Source organism: Sturnus vulgaris, chromosome 2 (assembly GCF_052056855.1).
Source record: "Sturnus vulgaris isolate bStuVul1 chromosome 2, bStuVul1.hap1, whole genome shotgun sequence".
Taxonomy (NCBI): Eukaryota; Metazoa; Chordata; class Aves; order Passeriformes; family Sturnidae; genus Sturnus; species Sturnus vulgaris.
This window is the reverse complement of record NC_142244.1, coordinates 86,091,525-86,115,362: the sequence shown is the minus strand read 5'-3', so window position 1 is coordinate 86,115,362 and position 23,838 is coordinate 86,091,525. Positions and strand designations below refer to the sequence as shown.

The window sequence follows — 23,838 nt, the reverse complement described above, 5'->3', positions numbered from 1 at the left end:
TTTAAGTATTTAGCAGGGGCATTTCACCACAGCTGAGGCAAAGAGAAATATTGAGCTTGCAGGGAAGAAGTGGGATGGAAAATTGTGTTTGATGGAATTGCAAAGTGGAATTGGCACGAAAAGTAACATGGTCTCTACATCTTTCTTTGCTTGGTTCAGGCCTTCATGATACTCTGTGACTGGTTGCTGATTTTGAGTCACCTGGATTCAAACAATAATGAAGAAGCAGTTGGATTTTTAGGTTATCTTCCTAACACACCACTTCAGGAAAAACTGTTTTCATTTATCAAGGAACATGTTTTCACGGATGAAGAAGAGGAAAAAAAAGGTTAGATGTCTTCATCACTGGAGAAACAATCTACCATTTTTGCTATCATTTCTCATCTGCAGTGAATGTATCACGGAAAAGGGCTGGCCTTTCTTTTGTGAGTTGCTTTGTTTTTTTTCTGGTTGGGCCACAAGAAATCTGTAATTCTTTGATCTGTATGGACTGCAGATTAACCACAGAATACAGATGCAATTACCTGTATGATGAAAAGAGCTGAGGTAAAGCAGGGCTGGGTGAGTAAAAGTGCTTGCTGGACTGACTTCCATGGTCCAGATGATAGTGTTAGAGGAAGGCCTTACAGCATTGCAGTGTGTCAGTGCACAGACCCTTCTAAGTTGTCAGAGTAAAGAACCAGTGGATTTTGATTTTGGGGCTGTGGGGCAGATTTCACAGAATTATAGACTGGTTTGGGTTGGAAGGTACCTTAATAATCATCTAGTTCCAAACGCCTCTGCCATGGACAGGGACATCATCTACTAGACCAGGTTGCCCAAAGCCCCATCCAGCCTGGCTTTGAACACAGAATGGGGCATCCACAGCTTCCCTGGGCAATCTGTTTCAGTGTCTCACCATCACCACAGTCAAGAATTTCTTCCTTATGTCTAAGAAGTAAATCTCTCTGTCACTTTAAAGCCATTCAACTTTGTATCACTACATGCTGTTGTAAGAAGTCCCTCTCCACCTCTCTGTTGGCCCTGTTTAGGTACTTGAAGGAGCTACAGGGTCTCCCCAGAGCCTTCCCTTTGCCAGGTGGAAGAAACCCAACTCTCTCAACCTGTTTTTGTAGGCAAGGTTACAGCCCTCTGAGCATCTTCATGACCCTCCAGCATGGACTCACTCCAGCACATCCATGTCCTTCTTACACTGGGGGCCCCAGAGCTGGGTGCAGCACTCCAGCTGGGGTCTCACCAGAGCAGAGCAGAGGGACAGAATCACCAGCCTTGCCCTGCTGGCCACACTGCTTTGGATGCAGCCCAGGACACAGCTGACTTTTTGGGCTGGGAGCACACATTGCTGGATCTTGCTGAGTTTCTCATCAGCCAACACTCAAAGTCCTTTTCCTCAAGGCTGTTCTCAGTCCAGTGGGAAATAGTATTTGGTGCTCTCCTGCCTTTTTTCAAACACATTTGGATGCTGTACTGAGGTTGTAATTACGAAGGCTGGTTTCTTTTGGGAGCGTTTTGAAAATAGATTGTTGCTTGTGGTTCTGACAGCAAGTTCAAGTGCCATGCTTTGAAAATGCAAGCATTGTTCTAGATTTCTCTGTCTAACTCTTGTCCTTCAGCTGTTCAGATGAGTTCTCTCTGTTTTGGGCAGCACACTTCCTTAGGTCATGGTGTATATGCAAGAACCACTGATGGGCAACATTGAGTGGCCAAAATTGCAACAAGGAGACAGAGAATCTGAATTAGTAAAGATACAGTAAAAACCTACCTACTTGTGCACAAGTAGGTTGTAGTGTCCTAGTTGTGGGAGTTACTGAAGCATGTTGTTTCAGGTTGTTTATGTTACGTATCTGAAAATGATAAAATTGATCCTGCCTTGGGTTAGTTGACCTGAAATCTGTTTCAAACCTTTATTCTATGATGCTTTCAATTTCCCAGTTCTTCCCACAAAGGATCCCTGTCATCCCATTGTAGATTCCTTCCTGAACAAGTGATTTTGTGATGCAGTGTGTGCTTGTCTATGTGCACAGCTGGCAGCTGTTTCATTTCAGTTTAAACTCTAACTTTCAGATACTTCTGATCAGTTATTTGCCTTATATTTGTTTCCAGGTCCACAACCATTGTAGAAACAGAAACAGTTCACAATAAAATTATAGGTCAGAGACTGGAGTCTTTGGGTAGCTGATAGCTTTCATGTGCAGCAGGAAGGAGTGTCTTGGCTCTCCTGCTGCAAGAAACTCTCCCCAAGCACCTTTGTAGCACTGTTGGAATACTCGTAGGAGTATCTGTTTCCCGTGAGTTAATCCAGCTAGTAATTAACTCATGTTCCAGACACTTAATATGTTCTTAATGCTATTAAGTAACTTTTTTTCCATTCACTGTTGTTGATAAGCACTTGGAGAATTTCATTGGAACTCTTGCTGACTGTGTGTAACAACTTTTGTGGGGCTTCCGGTGAGTTGTGTGCTACTCTTCTACCATCTCTTTTATTCTAGGAAAAAAAAATGTGGTTGCAGTTTTTTCGGTCCCTTCCATTTGGTGTGTTCGTGCCTTTTATTCTACTTGTTGGTTCTATTCTGTAGCTATGAGCCGTGTTGCTGGAGATTCTGATTAGTAGAAATGCCAAAGTCCTATGAAGATCAGAGTGGGAGGCTGTGGAATAACACTGTTTTCACTGTTATCAGCTGCAGCTTTGAAATGGGAATAAACCTGTTTTCTGATGTCCACAGCAATGAGCGCTGGCATCTGTAACTGAACAGCTGAGTCTGTGCTATTTAGGTGAAAGTTGGTCATTTAAATTGAGATACCTTGAATAAAGTAATAGAACAAAGCATCAATGCTTTTGTTTTCTTAGATCTGACAGAAGAGGGAAAGGATGAAACTTGCAAACTTGATGACTTGCACAAAAAGCGGAGTCTTCTGGCAGCATATTGCAAGTTAATAGTGTATAATGTGGTAGAGATGACTGCAGCTGCTGAGATCTATAAGTATTATGTGAAGGTAATGTTTTAGATAAAGTTGTTTTTCCTATCAGTGCATTTTAGTTTTTGAAAGTGTCTCTAGTGTTTGTGAAAGACAGGATGTTAATAGTGTTCTGGCTCAGAGTCCTGGAATAATCACCAAAGGGTTATAAAATCAAACAGGAGTGGGGCAGATCTCTCTTGGTTCCACAGAGGTACCTTACTGCAGACAAAGCAACTGAAAATTGAGGAGAGGACATGTTTGTCTGGACATCTGCTCCTCAGCTTCTCCAGAGAGGCCACTGCAGAGCAGCAGTTTATGGCTGGAGAGTGATTCATCTAATGAGGCTCTCACACTGAAGTGGTCAGCTTAATTCATACAGTTCACACAGTGCATATGCAGGTGCCTGCATTTCACGAGTCCCAGGGTTTAGTAGAGCTTCAGTCACTCTGAAAGGGGTTTCAGGAGGGCCAAGAACATCAGAGTGGGCAGTTTCCTTGAGTCAACTGACAGAACTTTGGAAATACCTGAATATGAATCTTGTTCTTTGCTTCATTGGCAAGCACTGCTAAAATACAGAAAACTCTATTTGTCTCCTGATGAGGCTTTGCTCTTTTTAAAGAATTATAATTAATTATGAATTAAGAATTGACAATCAATTAGTTGTTAATACTTGACAATTTCAGTGTAACTTTGATCCTCACATTACTCTTAAAGGAGCATACCATTGCTTTACATACTAAATATTATAAAAGGTCCAGTTTTCATCTTTTAACTTGCATGCTCTGATATTGGGAGTGTTTTTGGAACTTCTTGTGTCACTTGAACAGTCACGTGGTTTGTGTACTCCCAGTGCTAATGAAGGGGAATGATAACTCTCAATTGTTTTGTTGCTGTTAATAGACCTACAGTGATTTTGGAGACATAATTAAGGAAACTTTAAGCAAGACGAGGTACAATAACAAAATTCAGAGTGCCAAGACACTGATTCTCTGTCTGCAGCAGGTAAGGTTAAGATTAAAGCAAGAGGCTAGGGGCTCTTATGATAGCTGTATTCGCAGTGAAGATTTTTACCTCCCATGCCATAATTATTCAAAACTATTAGAAAACCTAGTGACAGAAATTACTTCCTTTCCAGCATTTTCTATATGTATGTTGTTTTTGCATAAAAAACATAAAACTCCTGTCAAGTCATTACATCTATTTTAAAAGGTGCTTTTGTCCACGATATTTTGGTCATGTTTTTAATCTTCAAATGCACAGTATGTTAGAACTGATGTGAGATTATGAAGTGTTTCTTGGGACACAGTGTCTCTTAAGCTTAACAAATATTAAGGATATTATGCTGTGTTTTATGGACTACCTGAATTCCTTCTGAATTTGAGGAACTGTGGTTGTGCCTGTGTCTGGTCAGCTCCACCCCCCCGCCCTGTATTTTCAGCTTTTTTTTTATTTTTTTTTTTTTATTTATTTTTTTTTATTTTTTTATTTTTTTTTTTATTTTTTTTTTTAATTTTTTTTTTTTAATTTTTTTTTTCAGGAGGAAAGTAGGTTGCAGCTCTTCTGAAGGGTCTCAGTTACTGGGTCTTGCAGCTGCTGACTGATAGCCAGTTCGCTATTTTAGCAGCTGCTTTTGCCAGCTCTGCCCGTGGCCAGAGCTGCTTCTAGCCTGCTATAATCCAGAGAGCAGGCTCCTCCCGGGGATACTGACACATGAGCTTTGCTTATTTCACACACATTGCCGGGGGCTTAGATCTGTGAACCAGCCCTTGAAATCTGAGCTTAGATGAGTCTAAGCAGCATTTGGCTACATATATTCTGCTGACATAGTCAGGACTTTGTGTTTAGGTATCACATAGACAGCAGGCCCTTTTTGGCCTTTGCTTGACCTTGAAAATTAACAGGTTGACGAGAACAAGCTACTTCCATATTCTATTAGAAAAAAAACCTCAGAGCACAGTTAATTGAGCTCAAGATGTGCTTTTGACCTACCCTTACTCTCTGAAATTGGACTATGGTGCTGCCAAACTTGCTGCTTTGTATCTGCACTGTGCTGCTCTGAAAGCATCTCAAGCAAATTGGGCCTATGGGGCTTAGTTCAGAAGACCCAAGAGAAGATGAGGTCAGTGGGACCATCATCTTCACGAATCAGTTCTCATAATTTTTTATTTTTATTTTTTGATTTGTGCCTGTCTTCGAGCACAACAGTGTCCATTGTGTCAGTTCATTGTCATTGTTCCATGCAGTGCTTCAGAAGCACATGACTTACCTGCTCTTCTGTAAGGCTTCCGTCTGTGTGAGGTGACTGCTGCTTGCTGTGCCTGTCTCTCTGTCCACCTGGTGCTTTGTTTGCCTGTAGGATTACCTGTGTTTGCTTACCTGAGACTTCTCTTGCAGCTGTTTCAGACACATGCAGAAAGCCAAGACAGCAGTAGTGGTGTGGACTTCTCCTCTCCTTCCTTTGCAAACATGAAAGAACTTGCTCGTCGCTTTTCACTAACATTTGGTTGGGACCAAGTGAAATCTAGAGAATCTATAGCCATGATACACAAGTATGTGCCATGTAACATCCTGTTGTCCGTGGTCATTGCTTTTGTTAGTTGTCTGTTTTATCTGTTTTATTACTCTGTTCTTTTCTCTTTCAACAGGGAAGGGATTGAATTTGCTTTTCAAGGAGCTACTGGAGTAGATGGAAAATGCTTGCCTCCTAACTTGAGCTTTCTGTTAATCATCAGTGAATTTTCCAACAAGCTGCTCAAGCCAGACAAAAGACTAGTGTAAGTTAAGTTCTTGTACACCATCATACACAGTTTGTGATTTGTGTATCCCTGTACAAAGGACACTTGAACTTCAGTGTGGCAGAACTTGCTCAAGGGCTCTTCAGAGAACCTCTGAAATCAGTCTGCCCCTCAGGGTGTTAGTTTGAGACGCACTTGTTGAATTTGCAGTAATAGTTATTTCAGACTGTATGTGCAATAAGCATTCTAGATTTTTCTTGCACATAGTTGTGGCCACATATGGCAATTCTTCTAAAGGAAAGGCTGTTAATTTGGTGGAAGAGATTTGCGACTTGACTGGTTAGTGGAGTGGCAAGAATGCTTTTCTGAACAGAAAAGTAAATCAAAAGATTGTGGAAGAAGTAATGTATGGATCATTATTTTGTAATTATCTATTTCCACAGCTTCAGGCCTCAATTATGTGGATTCCATGGAATGTATTTGGAATACAAATATATGTGACACTCTTCATAATATAGATATTTAAATCAAAGAATTTACTATTACATGGTATTATGCCCTGATCCAGTGGGCCTATGTTTTTACAGTGGTTTAAATATTTACATTTAATGCTGTAAGAGTGATAGCCTTCTTTTGGCATCAGTGGGGTATTATGCACCTGAATGGAGAGATGTGTGAGTATGTATCTTATTCCCTTCTTCACCTGCCTCAGCTCTGATAATTTGTGAGATGGAAGTAACATTCTTCCTTCTATTTGACCTTCAGCATTACTTCCTTAGTCAGTGCTGTTCATTTTGGATCTGGATCGCTGCACTTCAATATTTTAGTTGCAGATACTGTAACTAAAGTTACTTAATAAAGTTATTTCCATTTTTCTGAAAGCATATTTGAAGACATGGGACAGTAAGACACATCTGCCTTTTTGCATTTCTGAGCAAATCACTCCAATACACAACAAGAAAAGTTTTACTTTTGAGAGAAAGTCAGCAGAAATGGAAGAAAACCAACCATCACATCTTTCTGAGCTCTGTGTAACTTGTTTGTTCCTGTGTCACTTTATCTTAAATTGGAGCATAACTTCCATGGGAATCATCAACCAGGTTTTACGTAACGTGGATCAAGAATAGTAAAATGTCTATTTTCCTGTTACTTCACATGACACAATTTATTAATAATTGCCATCAACACAGACAATTAATTTGAAAAAAATTGATTCAAAGCTGGAATGCAAAATGGATAAGAAAAATAGTCAACATACACTGATTACAGACCCTGAGAAACCTAAAGTAGATTATCTGTGGGTACGGATAACTTCATTTGCTATTAGTGCATTTTTCTCAGATGAGAATCTTTGAGATCTGCTACCAAAATTGGTTTGCATAGAATCCATAGGACCTCAAGGATCATCTAGTCCCAACCCCCCTGCCATGGGAAGGAATGCTTTCTGCTAGACCAGGTTGCTCAAAGCCTCATCCAACCTGGCCTTGAACACTTCCAGGGATGGGGAATCCAGAACTGCTCTGGGCAACTGGTTCCAGTGCCTCACCACGGTCACTGTTAAGAATTTCTTCCTAATATCTAATCTAAACTCATGCTCAGTTTAAAGCCATTTAAAGCCTTATCCTATCTCTACATGTCCTTTTACAAAGTCCCTCTCCAGCTCTCTTGTCAGCTCTGTTTAGGTACTAGAAGATGCTCTAAGTCCTCTCCAGAACCTTCTCTTCTCCAGGCTGAATAATCCCAACTCCCTCAGCCTGTCTTTATAGAGGAAGTGCTCCAGGCCCCAGTTTGGACAGTATAACTCTGTCCATGTTGTCTGTATTTTAAAGAGCTGTAAGCATCTGTGGTGACACCCATGCAAGAATTAGTTTTCTGTTAAACCATCCTTGAAAAAATGTCATTTCATTTACCTCCTGGGAGTAGTTTTTAATTAAACTTTAATTAAACTAAATTTAGTTTTAAACTTAATTAAGCTTAATTTTAGTTTTAATTAAACTAAAATTAAGAGGAAAATATTTAATTGTTGATGGGGAAGATCAAAACTAAATCCTGATAATCTTTTTCCTAGGGCTATATTAAACCTCTTGATCAGAGGATATGTTTCGGAAGTATATTCCTGAATGTGTCAGATATATTTGATACGTTCAGGTAGGTTTATTAATGGAAAAGTTCTGTGGGAAATAACAGAATCTAGCAGGGAATGCACTTGACTTCAGTTCTTACTGCTTTGGGCCTTCCCTCTGCTTCTGGGAACAAATGGGAAACAATAAAATTCACTAGAAGGGAAATTGCAATTTATCCACAAGTACGTTTATACTATGTTTCTAGAATAACAGTTTCTATTCTGGGAGGCCTAAAGTGCCTTGCAGAGGCTGGAGATTATATTTCCTCTTAGAAATATTTAGGTTTAGCTCCATCATAAATTATTGGATGGAATGTTTTAGGTCAACATGAACTTTGAGAAACAAACATCTGGTTATTTTCATTTTTCTTATTAATCGTGGGATTGATGTCCAGGTCTGTATGTTAACATATGTGAATGTACCTGTAACAGATGAGATACAGAATATGGGCGTTTGTTAGAAAGGACTATATTTCAACACCATCAAAGTATATGGACTTTACCCTCTCCCCTGTAATTGCCCAGGCTGTAGCAGTAAAATACATGGCTTGTCAATTGCTCTGTGCCACAAAATGCACACCAGAAATGAATTGCTGAATAGCAAGCAGCATGAAGGGCCTGATTCCTGAATCAGTAGGAGTCTTTCCATTGACATTGATAGCAGTTGGATTAGACCCTGAAACTGTAGTTACAATACGTGCTTGTTTGAAACCAACAAATTCCATTACTAGGGTTTCTTGATCCCTGGGGCCTCCAGGGTCCAGGACTCTAATTGTTTCGGAGTCAGTGCTTACCCTGACCTCCTCTCAGCACTGGTTTTCTTGTTTTGCAAAGCAAATGAAATGTCTGATATTTTCCAGGCCACACTCCTAATCTAAAAAAAAAAAAAAGAATATGTTGCACAGGCTGGCGTTAAAACTGTCACTCCTGATATTTGCTAAGGTGGGGTCTGTTTTAACAACACTGGGCTTGATTTTAGTGATGAACTGTAGCTGAAATGTGGTGAATATCCAGTTTCTAATCCTGAATCAGATTTTGGTTTTCTTTTCTTATGGTTATTAAGTAGGAATGGGTCAGAAATACTTTGTTGGAAATGTCCTGTTTTTCATAAAGAGTGTTTGAAGAAGGCCTTTTTGCTCCAGGAAAGGCGATAGCTTCACCTGGGATTGAGGAAGGCCCAATGTCAAATCTCTGGACTGAATCAGACAGAACAGGGATCTGAGACAATGTTTTCCACATCCCATGTATTGCCACAACTGCAGAGCAATTAACTGCTTTTTGCACACACTTGACATTTTAGTGAGAGAATTGGAGTGAGTTTGAGCTGATAGTACAGAAAAATGTTTTAATTGGTTGTTCTTGTTTTTCATTTTGACAGAACAGTCATTCATGGTAAAAAACCTTCACTGCCTGACCTGTACCGTTTCCTGCACTACTGAATCACAGGGAGCATCTCTTGCTTGGGATCTCCTTTGTGTTGTAGTCCATGAGGCAGAAAAGGCCACCAGGAGAGGTGAATTCTTACAGAATTCTGCTCTGTTCAAGTTGCTACCGGCAGCAGCAATTGGCAGACATTCCCTGCACAGGAAACTCTTTATACAAGCGGATGTAATTTTGTAATTTCTGTGGATCTTGTGTTGTTTCTAATGCTAAAAATTCAAGCAGCCTTTTAGCTTTGAAGACATTTGCATTTTAAATAGTTATTTCAGAGATGTCAGGTGTTTCAGAGAAAAACAGTGCCCTCTCTTCAACAGTTCTGTTTGCACATTTGGAGAGTAAAGTTAAAGTCCTTTCTTGCAATGCCTGCCTCAGATATTGAAGGGAAGGATAGTGAATTTCTTATGCTTGCTTTTGTTTTTGTCCCAGGTACAGTTACTTACAGAGGTACATAACAGAGCCATTGTCCTGCAGAGGAGATGAATGGCAGCCCTTGGTCTGGTACAGAAACTCTTTATTGGCAAGTGAAGATGAGGAGACCTCTGTCCTTGGCAGTTTGGGAGAGTGGCCCCCCATGGGCTCATCTAAGACATCTTTTAAAAGGAAGTTGTCTAATGGTATGAAAACTTCCCAGTTCTTGATCAGCTGTATTTTCTTTGTCTGTCTGTCTGGCAAAACTGCTGTCTTTGCCATTTTGCTTTGCTGTAGCAAATTTGCACATGCTAAAATATATTTCATGCTTTGCACTCGTGTGTTGGATGTTGTCGGCTTCCCAGTTTGAGCTGTCGTTTTTGCCTTCCTTCAGCTTAGCAGTAAGGTTGGGCTGAGGACTCCAAGTGAGGAGAATTCAAGATTATCTGAATTCTGCTGTGTACTGACATCTGGCATTTGTCTGAGCCACTGAGACTTGGTTGATTGCTTTTAATTGTTAACTTAATGGCATTGTTGCTTTAGGCCCTGTAGATAATTGAGTTAGGAGAGATATTTCCAGAAGTTGATTCAGATCTTCAGGCCAAATTATCTGGGCCAAATCATCTTCTAGGGTTTTTCTCTCTGTTGAATTTCTAGGGAGCCTGTAAGATGATACTCCTACCTTAAAGAATTATACTTAGATGGGCTGCATCCAGGCTTTGGCAGCATTCATGGACTGCCAATCTGTAATGAAGTATTCACTGCATGGATATGGTGGGACTTAGTTAAACTGTAATAAAGCCATTATGAAAACAATTGCTAATAAAAATGCTAAGTGTTACGGACATGTGCAGTTGTATGTGGAGGAAAGGAAATATTTCCAGTGTCCTTCAGTTTCTTTCTCATTCTTTCTCATAAATCTTTTCAGTGACTTGCCTTCAGAGAGCTTGTTCCTTTGTGTCCCCAAAGGCCCTCCTTTCTTGAGCATTATATAGACTCAGCAGTACTGATAGCAGTTATGGACGAGGGCCAAGTTCATAAATCTAGATTGCAAAAATGACCAGTGGGCAAATTAAATGGATTTTCTTTTAAGTGGCTTTTAGCTGTCTCCTTCAATAAAGTAATGCTTTGCTCCAGATGTCCTTTTGAGGTTGGCCCGATTGTTTCACTGCTTTGGGGAACATACTGGAAATGTCCATCTCAAGACCTCTGAGGGTAAGGCTGAAGAATGACTGTGTTCCCTCTCTGTTGCAGGGTCTTTGCCTGAAACCAGCCATACTGAAGCAGCAAGCAAAGCCCCAGAACAACGGTGTGCTTCCCAGCTTCCCTCTGCAGTAGGGAAAAGCAGAAAGAGGCTGAAATCTCAAGAGATGTGCTTGCAGGAACATTTGCCATTCCTTTGTCCAGGAGGGCTGCCTAGAAGATACTGGTGAGTGTTTGATGTCTTACAAGCTCCTTCACCTGTTCTGGCATTGACACTTGGGTCTCTCTGTCCACCTTCTGTTTTTTGTAATACTTCATGAGCTAAGGGTGTGTGCCCCTCCTGTCATTCTTATGGGCTGTGTCCCAAGGACAGGTTGGGTTTTTTTGTTTCCTTAGTCCAATATCTATGTTTGCTGCTTTCTTTTGCCACTGTCACAGGGCTTCTGTGCCTTCTTGGAGTAATATCAAGTGTGCAGAGAAAGAGATGAGGATGGAGGAAAATTCCCTTTCCCACTTCCCATGTCCAGATTGGAGATCTGTGGTGCTGTTTACTCTTGGGCTGTTTGCTGCAGCCACACAATAAGTGTTTTTTGCATGAAAGAGGAAATGAAAGAGGATTCTTGTCTCTGCAGATCTGCTATTAACTACTGTGTACCAGGTGGCTTTCTTTTAGAGAAGTGTTGGTGTGCAGCATGCAGACATGACTGAGTGGAGCCCCACACAACTTGGATGTGAGAGAGGTGTTGCAGAAATAGGGAATCTGAGCAATCAAAGTGCTCAGTTGCAGTATTTTCCTTTAATTCAGTTAATTTATTGAGGTGTTAGATGCCATTTCCCCTATTAGTAGGTTAAAAGGTGAAACACAAATCCTGGGAAGATGCATACTTTTCCAGGTTTTGGGACACTTGTTAAATGAACCTGGTGAATACAAATAAAATAGAACAAAAATTTATTAAACAAAGGTAGCCCCTTCTTAAATCAATGTTTTGTTTCTGAACTGCTTTATTGAAAAATTCCTCAGAGCATGACCTGTTTCATACTGGGAAATTCCGGGCCAGTAACTTTAGGCTACCTTACATGGATATCAGCAGCAGATCTTACTATGTGAAATATACTGCCTTAAGCACAGTTGTGCCATGTGCAGCCTCTGAGATTTCTCAAGACTTAGCTATTTTTTGGTTTATCGTTTCAGCAAAGATGAAGTTAAGGCAGAAGATGTCTCTGAGGAGGGTCCAGCAGAAGACACAATTGAAGATGTTGATGTTGTTGGAACAGACCAGGTAATTCTGGCTGGTTTTCCAGCTCTGAGGACGGCTGTAGTTGAGGTGGGTGAATGTCAGGTCAGTCTACTTAGTAGCTGTGTAGCAGCAAAAGGGGTTGCTCTTTTGTGGCCCTTTTCAGGATGAGAAAAGAGAGATGCTCTCTTCCCTTTCCAGATGCAACTGTAGTTTCCTCCTTCAGCTTGATCTACATTTTAGAGGCAATCTTTATTGTAGCATCTAGAAATCCTTAGGTCAGTCGTAAGGATTGAATGCCACTTAGGATGCAGTAAGAGGAAGATCCCCTTTCTTTTTTCCCATCCTGTGAAGCTTCCTTATTAAAAGCCATTTGTTGCAGTTGCTTCGTGTTACTGACACATTGCAGAGATGGCACTGCTGCATGGCCTGCAGGGAGTATCTGCTTCAGAAATGGTGTTTGCATTATGCTCTTTGGATTGAAAGACTCGGAATGTGTCTGATCACTGGACAGCCCTGGGCTCTTGCTGGAGTATCCCATGTTTCCTGCCCTTTTCCAGTCAAGGCTGTTGGGCAGATCAAATTGTTCCCAAACAAACTGGGGATTTGAAGGGAAGCATGAGACCATTGTGGGCTTGGAGTGGCAACCAGCATAGCCAGGGGATTGTCTCGTGAACACTGATTGTCTTTGGGATCCAAGTTCAGCAGAGCTGCAGCTGTCTGCCTGGGTCTCAGCTCAGCCCTGGACTAGATCCTTGCAGCAGAGAAGAGCTTTTAGCCCTTTGGGCCAGTGGAGTGCAAGGACTCAGACAGGATGTTGTACAGCAGGGACTTGTGGAGTACAAGGAAAGGGGTGGCGGGGGGAAAAGGCCATGATTTTTCCTGTGCTGCAGCTAATCACAACCCTTGTGCCCCCTCAAAGTTTCTGTGTCAGCCACTACAGGGAGCTGAGAAGTTCCTTCAGGCTTTTCTCCTGTATTTCCCCCTGCTCTCTGCACTTCAGAACATAACTCAGTGTTTGGCAGAAAGTATTTTTGCAGTGAGTCAGGCAACCCCTTGATTTCTAGTGACTGGTTATCTGAGATCCAACAACCACAGACTTTGCATGATTTTTGTTTTTTTGAATGATTTTTTGCTGTAAAGTTCAGCCAGTGTTTTTTTTTAACATATGGTGGGCTTTTTATTTTTAAAGAGGACTAGAAAGAAAAAAAAGGGACTTCTACCTTTATTTTCAGTCATATGCATGTTAAAATGTAGACTGTTTGGCTCATCTAATTGAAACAGCTTCTACTGAAGATAGATAATAGAAGAATTTATCTCCATAGACAAACATCAGAAATACAGAAATTGCACTACTTATGCAGAATGGTGCCTTTCCCTGTAGTGCCTTTTCTGGGCTTTTTGGGGTATGGAAAATGCTTCTTTCCTTTTGTGGAAGATGTAGTTCTTTATAAGAGCTGGCTCTATGGCTAAGCTGCTGAATGGTTAGATGCTACACTGTTACTAAGATTCCTTATGGGCTCTTACATGATGTCTCCTTCATAGTAGAGGACTGACTTAATCTCTTTTTTCTTGTGATGTAGGACAGTTAAGACACCAAGAGGATCAACAGAAGTGAAGCACACGCTACGTTTTTTCTGCAAATGGTTTAACTTGTCAATGTGATGTGAGAGAATCAACTGAGGTGGCAGGAGACATTGATCCAGATGTCTCTGTGCCCATGAGCATCCACTCAGAACCAGTTTGTAGCACTGTGGTGGATTTCTCACCATTGCTGGTTGTGGCTGCTGCAGTTCTAGGGTTGGGCATTCTGAGCATCATTACTCAGCTGCATCCTGATCCTTGATGCTGCCTTGGAAAACCTTGAAGCTGAAGGATTGGAATCAGGATGTTGACAAACACTGAATCAAAGACACTTTGAACCAGGTGAGACAAGCTTGTTTGAAGCATGTGGGGGCAGTGCTCTGCTGGCAGAGATAACCAAATGGAGATCTGTGTTTCCATGCACCTGGTGCAGGGGAGAAAGGAGCCTGGCCCAGCTGTGAACATTGGGACCTGCTGGGTGACGCCAAGTGCCATTTCCTGCCTGTAAAATGGAAAACCTGGATCAAATATCTGAAAGTATTTCTGAATTGCATTGCTTAGAGAAATGTGGTTAGAAGTCTGTAAGCACTGGGACATGTTCACAGGAAGCTTGTCAAGGCTTCAAAGTAACAAAGAAACAGTGGACCAGCTGACTATTTTCCTCTGGAAGAAGTCCTTTTTGTACAGTGATCATGTGGTGTTTCCTTGGAAAAAGCCTGGAAAGACAATGTAAATAGACTGTAAATGTGGCCATTCAAAAATAGGGTTTTTTTGCATTAAGAATTTGCAAATGATCTTCACTCAAGAGTATTTCAGTGGCAGTAGGCTGGAGAGTGCAGGCTGCTTTCACTGACCCTTCTCACTGCACCCTGGAATTGTACATTTCAGTAATCATATCAGCTTTATTTTTTATAAATAAATATATTTTGGATTGTAACTGTGTAAAATAAAACTACAGAACTATTGCTATCTATTAGTACTGAATGTGTAAGTGATGCTCCCACACAGTGTCTGGAGAAAGAATGGCAGCAATGGGTGCTGGCCTTTGCACTTGTGTTATTCCACAGACTGAGCAGGGAGTTCCCACGAAGATGGAAGTGAAAGCCTTGACTTGCCCAGGTATTGCGTACACTCAAGTGGCCACAGTGAATCCATGATTTTCCTTGTGATAGCTGAGTGTGCAGGCTGACACAAGGAAGGTACCACTCCCCACATAATGTGGTTCTCAGGTTCCCAGCAGTAGCTCCCCCAACCTGGACTGGGGTACTGGTGTTTCCCTCATCCATCTGTGAATGTTTTATGGATCTAGGCTTAAGCACTCACCAGGTAGGCAAAATACAGCTTGACTAGGACAACAGTTATACCTGGAACCACATCAAGCATATGGATGCTTTAATTTTTGTAACAGTGGGAATTACGCTGCAGAGGCCAGGTCTAGTAATCCTCATAAGCTCAAGTATTTCAAGAAAAAGGACTTCCACAATAACAGCAAGATATATTCTACTTAGGAAAAAAGGGACTTGGTTAGGCCAAGTATAATAGAGAGAAGGATTTAACAGGCATTTCATTAAACACAAAGTAGGAACAACAGCTACAGGCTCTGCAGAAGAGATGGACCCTGTACCATAGTGCTGTGTGACAGATGTGTCACTGTGTGCTGGGAAAGCCTGTGGCTGTTTGCTGCCCAGTTACAAGATCCCCTCATAGGAAGGATTTTAGGGTAGGAGAAGGCATCTCTTGCAGTGCAACAGATGTTCAGGAGCATCTTCTGGAAAACCACTTGGTCATCCTTTCCTGAGGGAACAGAGCCTAACAGAAATGCTCTGTGTATCTTTACTATTTAAAAGCCACAACCATGGGCGGTTAGTGAAAGATATCCAGCCAACCCTAGAGAAATTTGACATTGGTGAGTCACTATTAAAACTGGAATAATTAACCAAAATCCTTCAAATGGTATTAAAATGACTTGAGTTTCCCTCAGTAAGGTTCACTAGCACTTCAGCAATGAGTTTCTTGATACACAGGTGTATAGGTTTGTGCAGGAACTAGTGTGAGGAGTTGAGCACAACAGGTTTTTCTCAGCTGCTAAGCAAATACTCTTTTGGATGAAGAAAAACCTGCTAGAGGCTGATTGCTTTGCATAGGCAGCTTATTGTAATGACCCAACCAGACTGCATACCTGTGTACCCCATCCTGCGGTGAATGGTTCTTTAATAGTAAGACATGAATTGTGTGCAGTGTGTAAAAATCAGAACATGTTAAATTACATGTATGAAAATCTTTATTTGAAAATACAAACATGTTTTTTAAACATTTTAAAAGATCTACACTGCAACCAAAAAAATAACTTACATCTTTTTGTACATTTTTTTCCCAACAAAACCTGCTTAACAGTTAAGAGTGAGGCAACAATTTCAAGCTGCTGTGACACTGATGAATATCCATGGAATGTGTCAATAGCAAACAAGCAAAGGGGAGGACAGACAAAAGCACTGAATGCCCACAACAAATTAGTGCACATCACTGATCAAGTAACATTTATACAAAGGATTTTAAAAAAATTGGTTCCTTCTGAATGAATTAACACACCCATTTTGGATCAAGTATGAACACTCAGACTTCATTGTTAAATAATCTTTTTATGATTAACATCAACGAAAAGACTGAAGTTTAAAAGGGCATGCAAAACTGAAGTTGGGGCAAACAAGGACTACATAGAGAAGAAAAACAGCTTGTCTTGGGGGTTGACTTTAGTGTTTTTTACTAATATGCACAGCTTGTCAAACAAAATTCTGCTTGCAAATGAGTGCTGAAATGTGCACTCATTGTCACGTCTCTTCCTTACCAAGGCATAAAACCTAAAAGAGGGCTGTCTATGAGCACGAGCACATTGCAGATGTAAATTGTCTCCTTACCTCCCAATACCAGGACAGAAATACCGGTTCACAGGTGAGATGGAGATGGTCAGTGCACCACACATCAACTTCAAGAGAATTATACATTTGTCTTAAAAACAGTAGATTACTTTTCTCTTAAGTCAAATATTGTTACTCTTCCAAAAAGGAATTATGCAATATCTGTAAATAAATATTTTAATCTATTTTACAAACGATAAACTATTGAATAAATACAAAAAATCTCATCATTCCATATAAATGCATTTCTTTTACTTAAAAGGTAGTGTAGTGATTAGATATTTTTAGCACAAAACTAAGCTGACTTCCTAGAAACAAACCCCACTGAAACATATCAGTGTGTAGCAGACCTGCTGCAGACTGTCCCTTCTTTTCTGCAAGTGCTGACCATAAGTAACCTCTACTCAAAATCCTCATCATAGTCATATTCATCCAAGTCTACATCAGCCAGATGGGAAGGCATTTCAAAAAATGGTCTTTTCTCCATTTGATACTTTAGAACACTGGCCTTCTGATGGTCTACAGGATTCAGTTCTGCTTCATACCTAGAAGCAGACAAAAAAAAAAACCAGAAAAAAATTAACTATGCCAGGGAGTGCCTAAATACTGGAACACTAACAAGGCAGCTGCAGGAAGAACATACTTTCCAATATTTAATAACAAAGAAACATAACCAGAACATCACCAGGTTTCTGTAATAATTCTCTGAATTTAAGTTAGTTTACTCTTCCTATCACATGCCAAACTTTCCAGTGTGAAATGCAGCTCTACTGAAAGGATTCAAAGCACACAATGACACACTGTTCCAGTGGAGTACTTATAGGCTAGAAATTGTCAAATGCAAGTCTAAGCACTGGCCAGAAAACTCACAGGTTCTTTTCAAGAAAGCTGAAGTGAGGCCCAGTAAGGAAGAACAAAATACAGCTGCAGTAGGTATGATAAAAGAGAAGGAATACTGGATTGAGGGTCTTACTGACATGTATGAGCACTGGGAAGTGATAGCAACCATGCTTTTAAGCAGATGCTGGAAAGCAAAACCCAGCTGTTAACCCAGAAATTATTGATAACCACCTGCTGCTGATGCAGATGAATAGATGGATAATGAAGTGTAAGTTTAACTAATGCGAGCCAGTGAAGGCTGATATTCAAAAAAGGTTAGCTTCAGCACTTTAGGTGGGATCAATCTATAATTCATAGCTTTTTAAAAACCCACAAAGTCTCTGTGGAGATTTATGGGAGCAGATTGCAAAACTGACCATTTCCTGGGTTAGGGCGACTAAGGCTCATGCATGTCTTTCCAAGCACTACTGAATTTCATCACATGGTTTTTTCCATCTACTTAACAGGACTGTGCAGAGAATGAGCTTTAGATACTGCAGTTCTTGTTCTTTAAAACTGCTTTATAAAGGCTTTATGTGCTCCTTTCAGAGAAAGACATAGGGAAAAGAGTTAAATACTAAGAATCCACTATGAACACTAAAATAGAGTAGCACTTTGGGTTTCTCCCATGAGTTCACCCTTGATTTAAACAGAAAACAAAAGTCATCTGAAGGTTCAATTCACTATGTTACAAATTTAAAAACAAGGGCTTGTAAAAAGAAATGCATATTCTAGAATAAGAGTTTTGGCTCACACGTGTACTTGGTAGTCTCAGACACTATTAATTACATATTTTTGAGAAGGATGTGTTTATTCTTTTTTAAATGAATGATAGTGGTGGTGAGGCTCTGCTTTAGTGGAGAGGATTCATAGCAACTGTCTTGCTGCATTCTTACCCGTCATTCCACTGATCACTTGCTGCCTCTTCTGCTACCAAGATATCATACTCTTCAGCAGCATATTTCTCCCAGTCGGAGACCTCTTGGCTTTCACCTTCACCATCCTAAACAATCACATTGCATGTTATACAAAACAGTATTAATTGCTCAGCACGTAGCTATAAAGACTTTTAAAGCTTCATACTCACCCGCAACATAGAAAACTGATCCTTCTGTTCATGGTCAAGGTATTTTTCAATGTTGAAAAAAGTATCAAAGAACACATTTGTCAACTTACATTGCTTTAAATCATGGAGAGTAATTTTTCCTGTAAAGAAGATTATGAGATAATTAGAGATAAAATTATTAGAGTAGAAGTTATCTTTTCTCAAAAGTGGAGGAATCAAAAGGTACATTATCATTACTCAATCATCACTGCTTAACAACATTTGTCACTGATCCTCAATGCAATGAGGATAGATACTAACAGATGAAATACACACCTAGAGATGTGTCCTTCAGAGTGTACAAAACTTTCAAATGGTTCAGATTTTTTTCCTTGCTGTGGTTGTCACATCTCACAGCCTGTCAGTATGTTGGAGTGAGATGGAGTCTACCTCCCTTAGCTATTAAAAATTATTTAAGGTATTAGTTTAAGCTTCCTCAACAGATGGAAGTCTCCAGTGAGTTAGTCATTCCTTCCCAAGGAGTGCTTGGGTAGCAGGTAGAAATCTCCTATGGCAGCAGCTCTCTCTCTTCCCTGACTTGAGCAGACAAATGTATGACAGATGACAGTGTGTGACTATGCCTCATAGAGATGAATTTTTCATACAGTCGAGGTTGCCACACTTGTCCAGTCTGATCAATATTTACTGCTTGAGAGGAAAGCTAAATGCTCAGAGGTGTTTTGTTTGATTTCTATAGCTTGATACTTTAAAGACTCAAATCAATGGATGTGTTAAACAGGAGAAGTATTTGTCAGGTTGCTCAGAAATGTTACCCTATTTCAAAGCTGAATATTGAAGCATCTGCAGAAAGGCTAAAAAATATGAGATACACAAGGGAAGACAGATGACTATCCTTAAAACTCCCCTTTATTGATTCACCTGGAATACAGACACTCTTCCATTGTTAATCAAATAGGAGCTAACGGAAGATGTTGTGGAAGAGTTCAATAAAAACCAGACTTGGAACAGTATTTCCTCAGCATACTGTCCCAGCCTCTAACAAAATGTAACTCAAGGACATCACAGGGAAGGAAAATCCAAATCCCATTTGTACATGGTTGCCACACTTGCATCTGTGATGAAGGACCCCAGTGTGTTCTGCCTGGCTCGTAGCTGGCACTCCAGAATGACACAAATCCCCCGTGGCACCTGTGCCATATCTGTCAGACCCACACAGATGTCTGATGCACTGCACCATTTCAAGTGGCAGCAGCTCTCCACAACCAAGAAAATTATTTGAATCCTAGTTACATAAGCTCCCAGTTAGACTCCTATATTTGGTTCATTCATTTGCTCTCCAGTTTCAGTTTATTGCAATGGGAGCTTAGACACATAACACCCAAGTAGATGGGTCTCTCAAACACCAACAAAAAGGAGTATAATTTAAGTAATTAATACAGGTATCCAGAAATTAAAGTTTACTTTTTTGTACCCAGAGCATTCTATAGAAGCTCTATCACAGTTTAGCTGTAACTTTATGAAAGTGTCTTTTTCAAAGCAACAAAGTGAAACATCAATTCACGCTGCTAGTTTTTTTGTATTAGAAAAACAAGATTTTTTTCTTGATCCACCTTTTAAACATAATTCAGTTTTTGCTAAAAAATGAAAATTAACTCTTCTCAACTGGCTTTTATTTTTGTCACCCTGAATAACTCATCTTGTGTTTGACAGCCCTCTTTATCATCCTCATGACATAGAGGAGATACATCAATCTTGTTTCATTTTAAATGCAGAACAGAAATATTACTATAAATGCCTTTCAGAAGCATAACATAAGACTGGAAAGGAACTACTGAGCTCAGGAGGTGATTGTGAACAATCATTTAATGTAAATATGCTTCTCAAAGCTTGCCTTACATAATTTTAAATGCCCCTAGCCCCCATGCATTACACAATGTTAGACTAAGACTTCATTCCACTGATATCAGGGATGGATCTTTCAGATGAATCACACTTGATATTCCTTTTTCATGTACAACTTTTTAATCTGCTTTTAGAGATGTGTTTCCACTAAGCAAACCCATTTTGACTTGTTTAAATAAGAATATCAAGCTTTACATTCTAGTTTTGAGCCATTTCAATTCTCTCAGCATGCAAAAGAATCACATCTCAATAAATGACAACTGTCTTAAAAACCATTAAGTTTCTCGTAATTTAAATATTCTTAAAATTAGAAAGAACGTGGGCAATAAGCACTTACTAATTGATTGTCTAACCATAATTGTATAGAGCATCATGCTCACTTCTTCAGGTTTTTTCAGGTGTAAAATGTAAACTGAAGTTTCATCATCTAAAGATGATACAATGTCAAATGCAGGAGAGTAGAATGCAGGTCCAGGAAAGTTCAAATGGGTGTAAAAAATAGCCCAAAACTCAGAACAGGTTATTATTCTGTTAATTTTAAGCCCCTTGTCATGAATTTCCTAAGGGCAGCTTAGGCTTCTAATGTAAAATAAGTCAATACTGGTCTAACAGACAAACACTGTTCCCTCCAGAGAAACTCAATTAAATGAGCACTGAAAGAGGTGAGAAATGGGTGAACCATCAAGAGGTTTTCCTGAGAGCCTCGCCTCAGCTAGACAGTGAAAAGGTTTTACTTAAGACTAAAGTGTGGCTACAAGCACAAAATGAAAGCTGACAAGGAATTTTAAAGCAGCATATTAAATTGTAGTATGGAAAGAATGCCTGCCTGCTGTTGGAAGACCAATCGATTATTAAGCTTTAACAGACTTCAGTTAAAAGACAACCTCAAGGCATTTTATTTGGTATGACCAACTGAGTACTCTTAAGGCTGCACTAACTCCTAAATCCAGAGAAATAGAAGTTATAAATGGAAAAGGAGTTTATTACCTTCATGTTGTGGCTTTACAAGATCCAGCATCTGGCACAGACAGTCTTCAAATGGCAAAGGTTCTATGGCCAAGTTATCTAACTTTTGGCACTGTTCTTCATAAAAATATTCCAATTCATACATAGATAAAACACCATCCCCATCAAGATCCATGCAGCGGAACCAGTATTCAATGCTGAAATTCAGTCATTAACATCAAAGAGACAAACTTACTACAGATTCACATTGCCTGTTTCAAAGGCAAAGCTAGACTTTAGAGTACATTCCACTAATCCATGGAAAGTCATCAAACACCACTTACTGTGAGTAAGAGTTGCTGGTATTTGTTGTGCTATTCATTATTGCATTTGAAAACATTTGTTAATGGTGTGAAGGAGAAGACTAAAACAGATGGTTTTACATAAAAAAAAAAAAAAATCAAAGGAGACAATGAAAAATTGAACTGTGCATGAAAACTTCAGTATTTTGGGTATGTTCCCATACTGAGCAAGCTAGTGACATGTCACATGATGGTTTCTTATCAGTATCATACAGCTAATAGTAGCTGCACAGCTTCCCAAAGGCACTGGCATCATGAAACAGCTGCAACGTCCTTAATATATGGCCCTGTTCATAAACAGGCCACACCCAACTTATGAAACAATTGCATTGAACTAGCCTCTTAAAAGTAATTAAAATAGACTTCTACAGCTACAACAACAGGGGACACTGATAAACAAGGACGATGCAAAGAACTGGGCCAGTTTTCCACTCATGTTTTTATAGTTGAGCTTCCTCCATTAGAGTTGCAGCTGTTCATCAGTGGTCCCCATTTAAAGTCTGGAAAAACAAAGTCTTTATTTCTGCTGAAACAAATTCATTCTTACCTAGTTGGTGTTTTCTTGTCCTCTTCAGATATCAAAAACCAGACAAAATCAGCGTAGCTAATCTTCCCATCTTTTTGTGCTTTTTTACCTCTTGAAGAGCAATGAGGAAAAAGATAGAAAATTTACTTTAGAACACCTAGCTTTTACTAACCAAAATTAAGGATTGTTTTCCTTGTTGGTATTAACTATTTACTCCTAAATGATCCAGTGTTCATAAAGTGCTTATCTGCTAACAGAAGAGCCATCTCAAATAATTTTTTATTATATATACAAGTACATATGCTTTTTAGAATTTCTGTTCAGGTAGAAGTGATGAGAACATAAAAGCTTTACAGAACTCCACTAGCTAAAAGGTTTTGAATGAAAATATGAAGATTAAAATGAAATAGAAATATTCAGGAAGTAACTGTCCATGTCAAGAACATGTCTGTTTCTAGTCTCATAACTGCAGCAACCAAGTAAGTTGCACATAGTCAATCTGTCTTGTAAAAAGTCAGGTAGTTCCTAGACATATTACATTTCAATAATGAAATTCATAGTTTGCTCTTTTATCTTCTGGGAAGATATACTATATGTTTTGTCTTGCCCAAGAAACTCAGATAAAGGACTAAGCTCTAGACGTATGCCTGCTAAGTCTCTCATTTCTTATTTTATTTCTGTTTATCAGTTGTTTTCTAATCTCAGATACTGTGCTAGGAAATATTTCAAAATTTAATAAAATGCCATAAATACAAAAGAGGAAATCAGCCCCAAGGGGAGGAATGAAGAATGACTGTCAAAAATGTGAATTAACTCAAGTGGAGGCATTTTTGTAAATTTATTGATGCAACAAACATTGATTTTACAGTTAGTACTTAAAAGCTCAGTTCTCCTTGAACATTTTACAGGTTTGAGGGATGGAAAAAGAATGATACTAACATTTCCTTCCTTCTTCATTCCCAATCCTTCTAAGTCATACAATATCCAGTGGCCATTGTTCATATGGGTAAAGAGAGTGAAGAACGTGAACTGTGCCAAAGGTTCTAAGACCATTCTAGTACTACTGGAGTTTAAACTACTATACTAAACATTGAAATTCACTGCTCTTTTGTGAGGAGGAGCCATCTTTTTCCCTTGGAATACCACACAATTTAACAAGCAAAAATTAAATTTGATTTAGATTAGCATACAAAATAAGTACCTTGTTACTGCTCCTGAGAAGATGCGCTCTATCATCCTATTTGAAATTGCTGTGAAGAAAGGTTTGAAATAGTGTCAACTCTATGCAAGTTATTTTTGCTTTGTATTGTGTTGTTGAAGAGTTTACTGGAACTCTCCTCTTATATACACAGATCAAATATAGTGCTCATTAATCCCTTTGAGTCCTTTTAGAGAGGATCACTTAACACAAAGTCTCCAAAGCAAAATATAACCGCCCAGCTTTGAATTCAAACTTAATGCAGAATAGCAATAACATTGCAATACAAGTAATAAAATTGGCTGATTAATAAAACTGCATTTCCCAGTTCTTTGACAAGTAAATAATGTTTTCCAGTGG

The 23,838-nt window shown here is 39.5% G+C and overlaps 2 protein-coding genes across 8 annotated transcripts in view; one reads left to right on the top strand and one right to left on the bottom strand.

Moving 5' to 3' along the window:
* The window catches only part of LOC106862974 (cohesin subunit SA-2-like), a 55,545-nt gene extending 40,891 nt beyond the window's left edge, over window positions 1-14,654 (top strand). For 3 of the 6 annotated variants that reach the window (XM_088159924.1, XM_014892267.2, XM_088159925.1), the window contains 9 exons: window positions 160-328; window positions 2,849-2,994; window positions 3,859-3,960; window positions 5,353-5,507; window positions 5,604-5,732; window positions 9,682-9,869; window positions 10,918-11,092; window positions 12,059-12,191; window positions 13,685-13,828. In XM_088159924.1, coding sequence (XP_088016050.1) covers window positions 160-328; window positions 2,849-2,994; window positions 3,859-3,960; window positions 5,353-5,507; window positions 5,604-5,732; window positions 9,682-9,869; window positions 10,918-11,092; window positions 12,059-12,191; window positions 13,685-13,693 — 1,206 coding nt within the window. In that variant the 3' untranslated portion in view covers window positions 13,694-13,828. Of the gene's footprint in view, window positions 1-159; window positions 329-2,848; window positions 2,995-3,858; window positions 3,961-5,352; window positions 5,508-5,603; window positions 5,733-7,761; window positions 7,951-9,193; window positions 9,273-9,681; window positions 9,870-10,917; window positions 11,093-12,058; window positions 12,192-13,684 lie in introns of those variants that run through there. The other 3 variants (XM_088159926.1, XM_088159928.1, XM_088159927.1) reach the window with 3 other exon arrangements.
* Window positions 14,655-15,948: 1,294 nt separating this feature from the next.
* Window positions 15,949-23,838, bottom strand: part of PPP2R3B (protein phosphatase 2 regulatory subunit B''beta) — a 45,227-nt gene continuing 37,337 nt past the window's right edge. For both annotated transcript variants that reach the window (XM_014892278.2, XM_088159929.1), the window contains 6 exons: window positions 23,482-23,530; window positions 22,302-22,391; window positions 21,435-21,610; window positions 18,567-18,685; window positions 18,376-18,482; window positions 15,949-17,145 (listed from right to left, as the gene is read on the bottom strand). In XM_014892278.2, coding sequence (XP_014747764.1) covers window positions 17,001-17,145; window positions 18,376-18,482; window positions 18,567-18,685; window positions 21,435-21,610; window positions 22,302-22,391; window positions 23,482-23,530 — 686 coding nt within the window. In that variant the 3' untranslated portion in view covers window positions 15,949-17,000. The remainder of the gene's footprint in view (window positions 17,146-18,375; window positions 18,483-18,566; window positions 18,686-21,434; window positions 21,611-22,301; window positions 22,392-23,481; window positions 23,531-23,838) is intronic.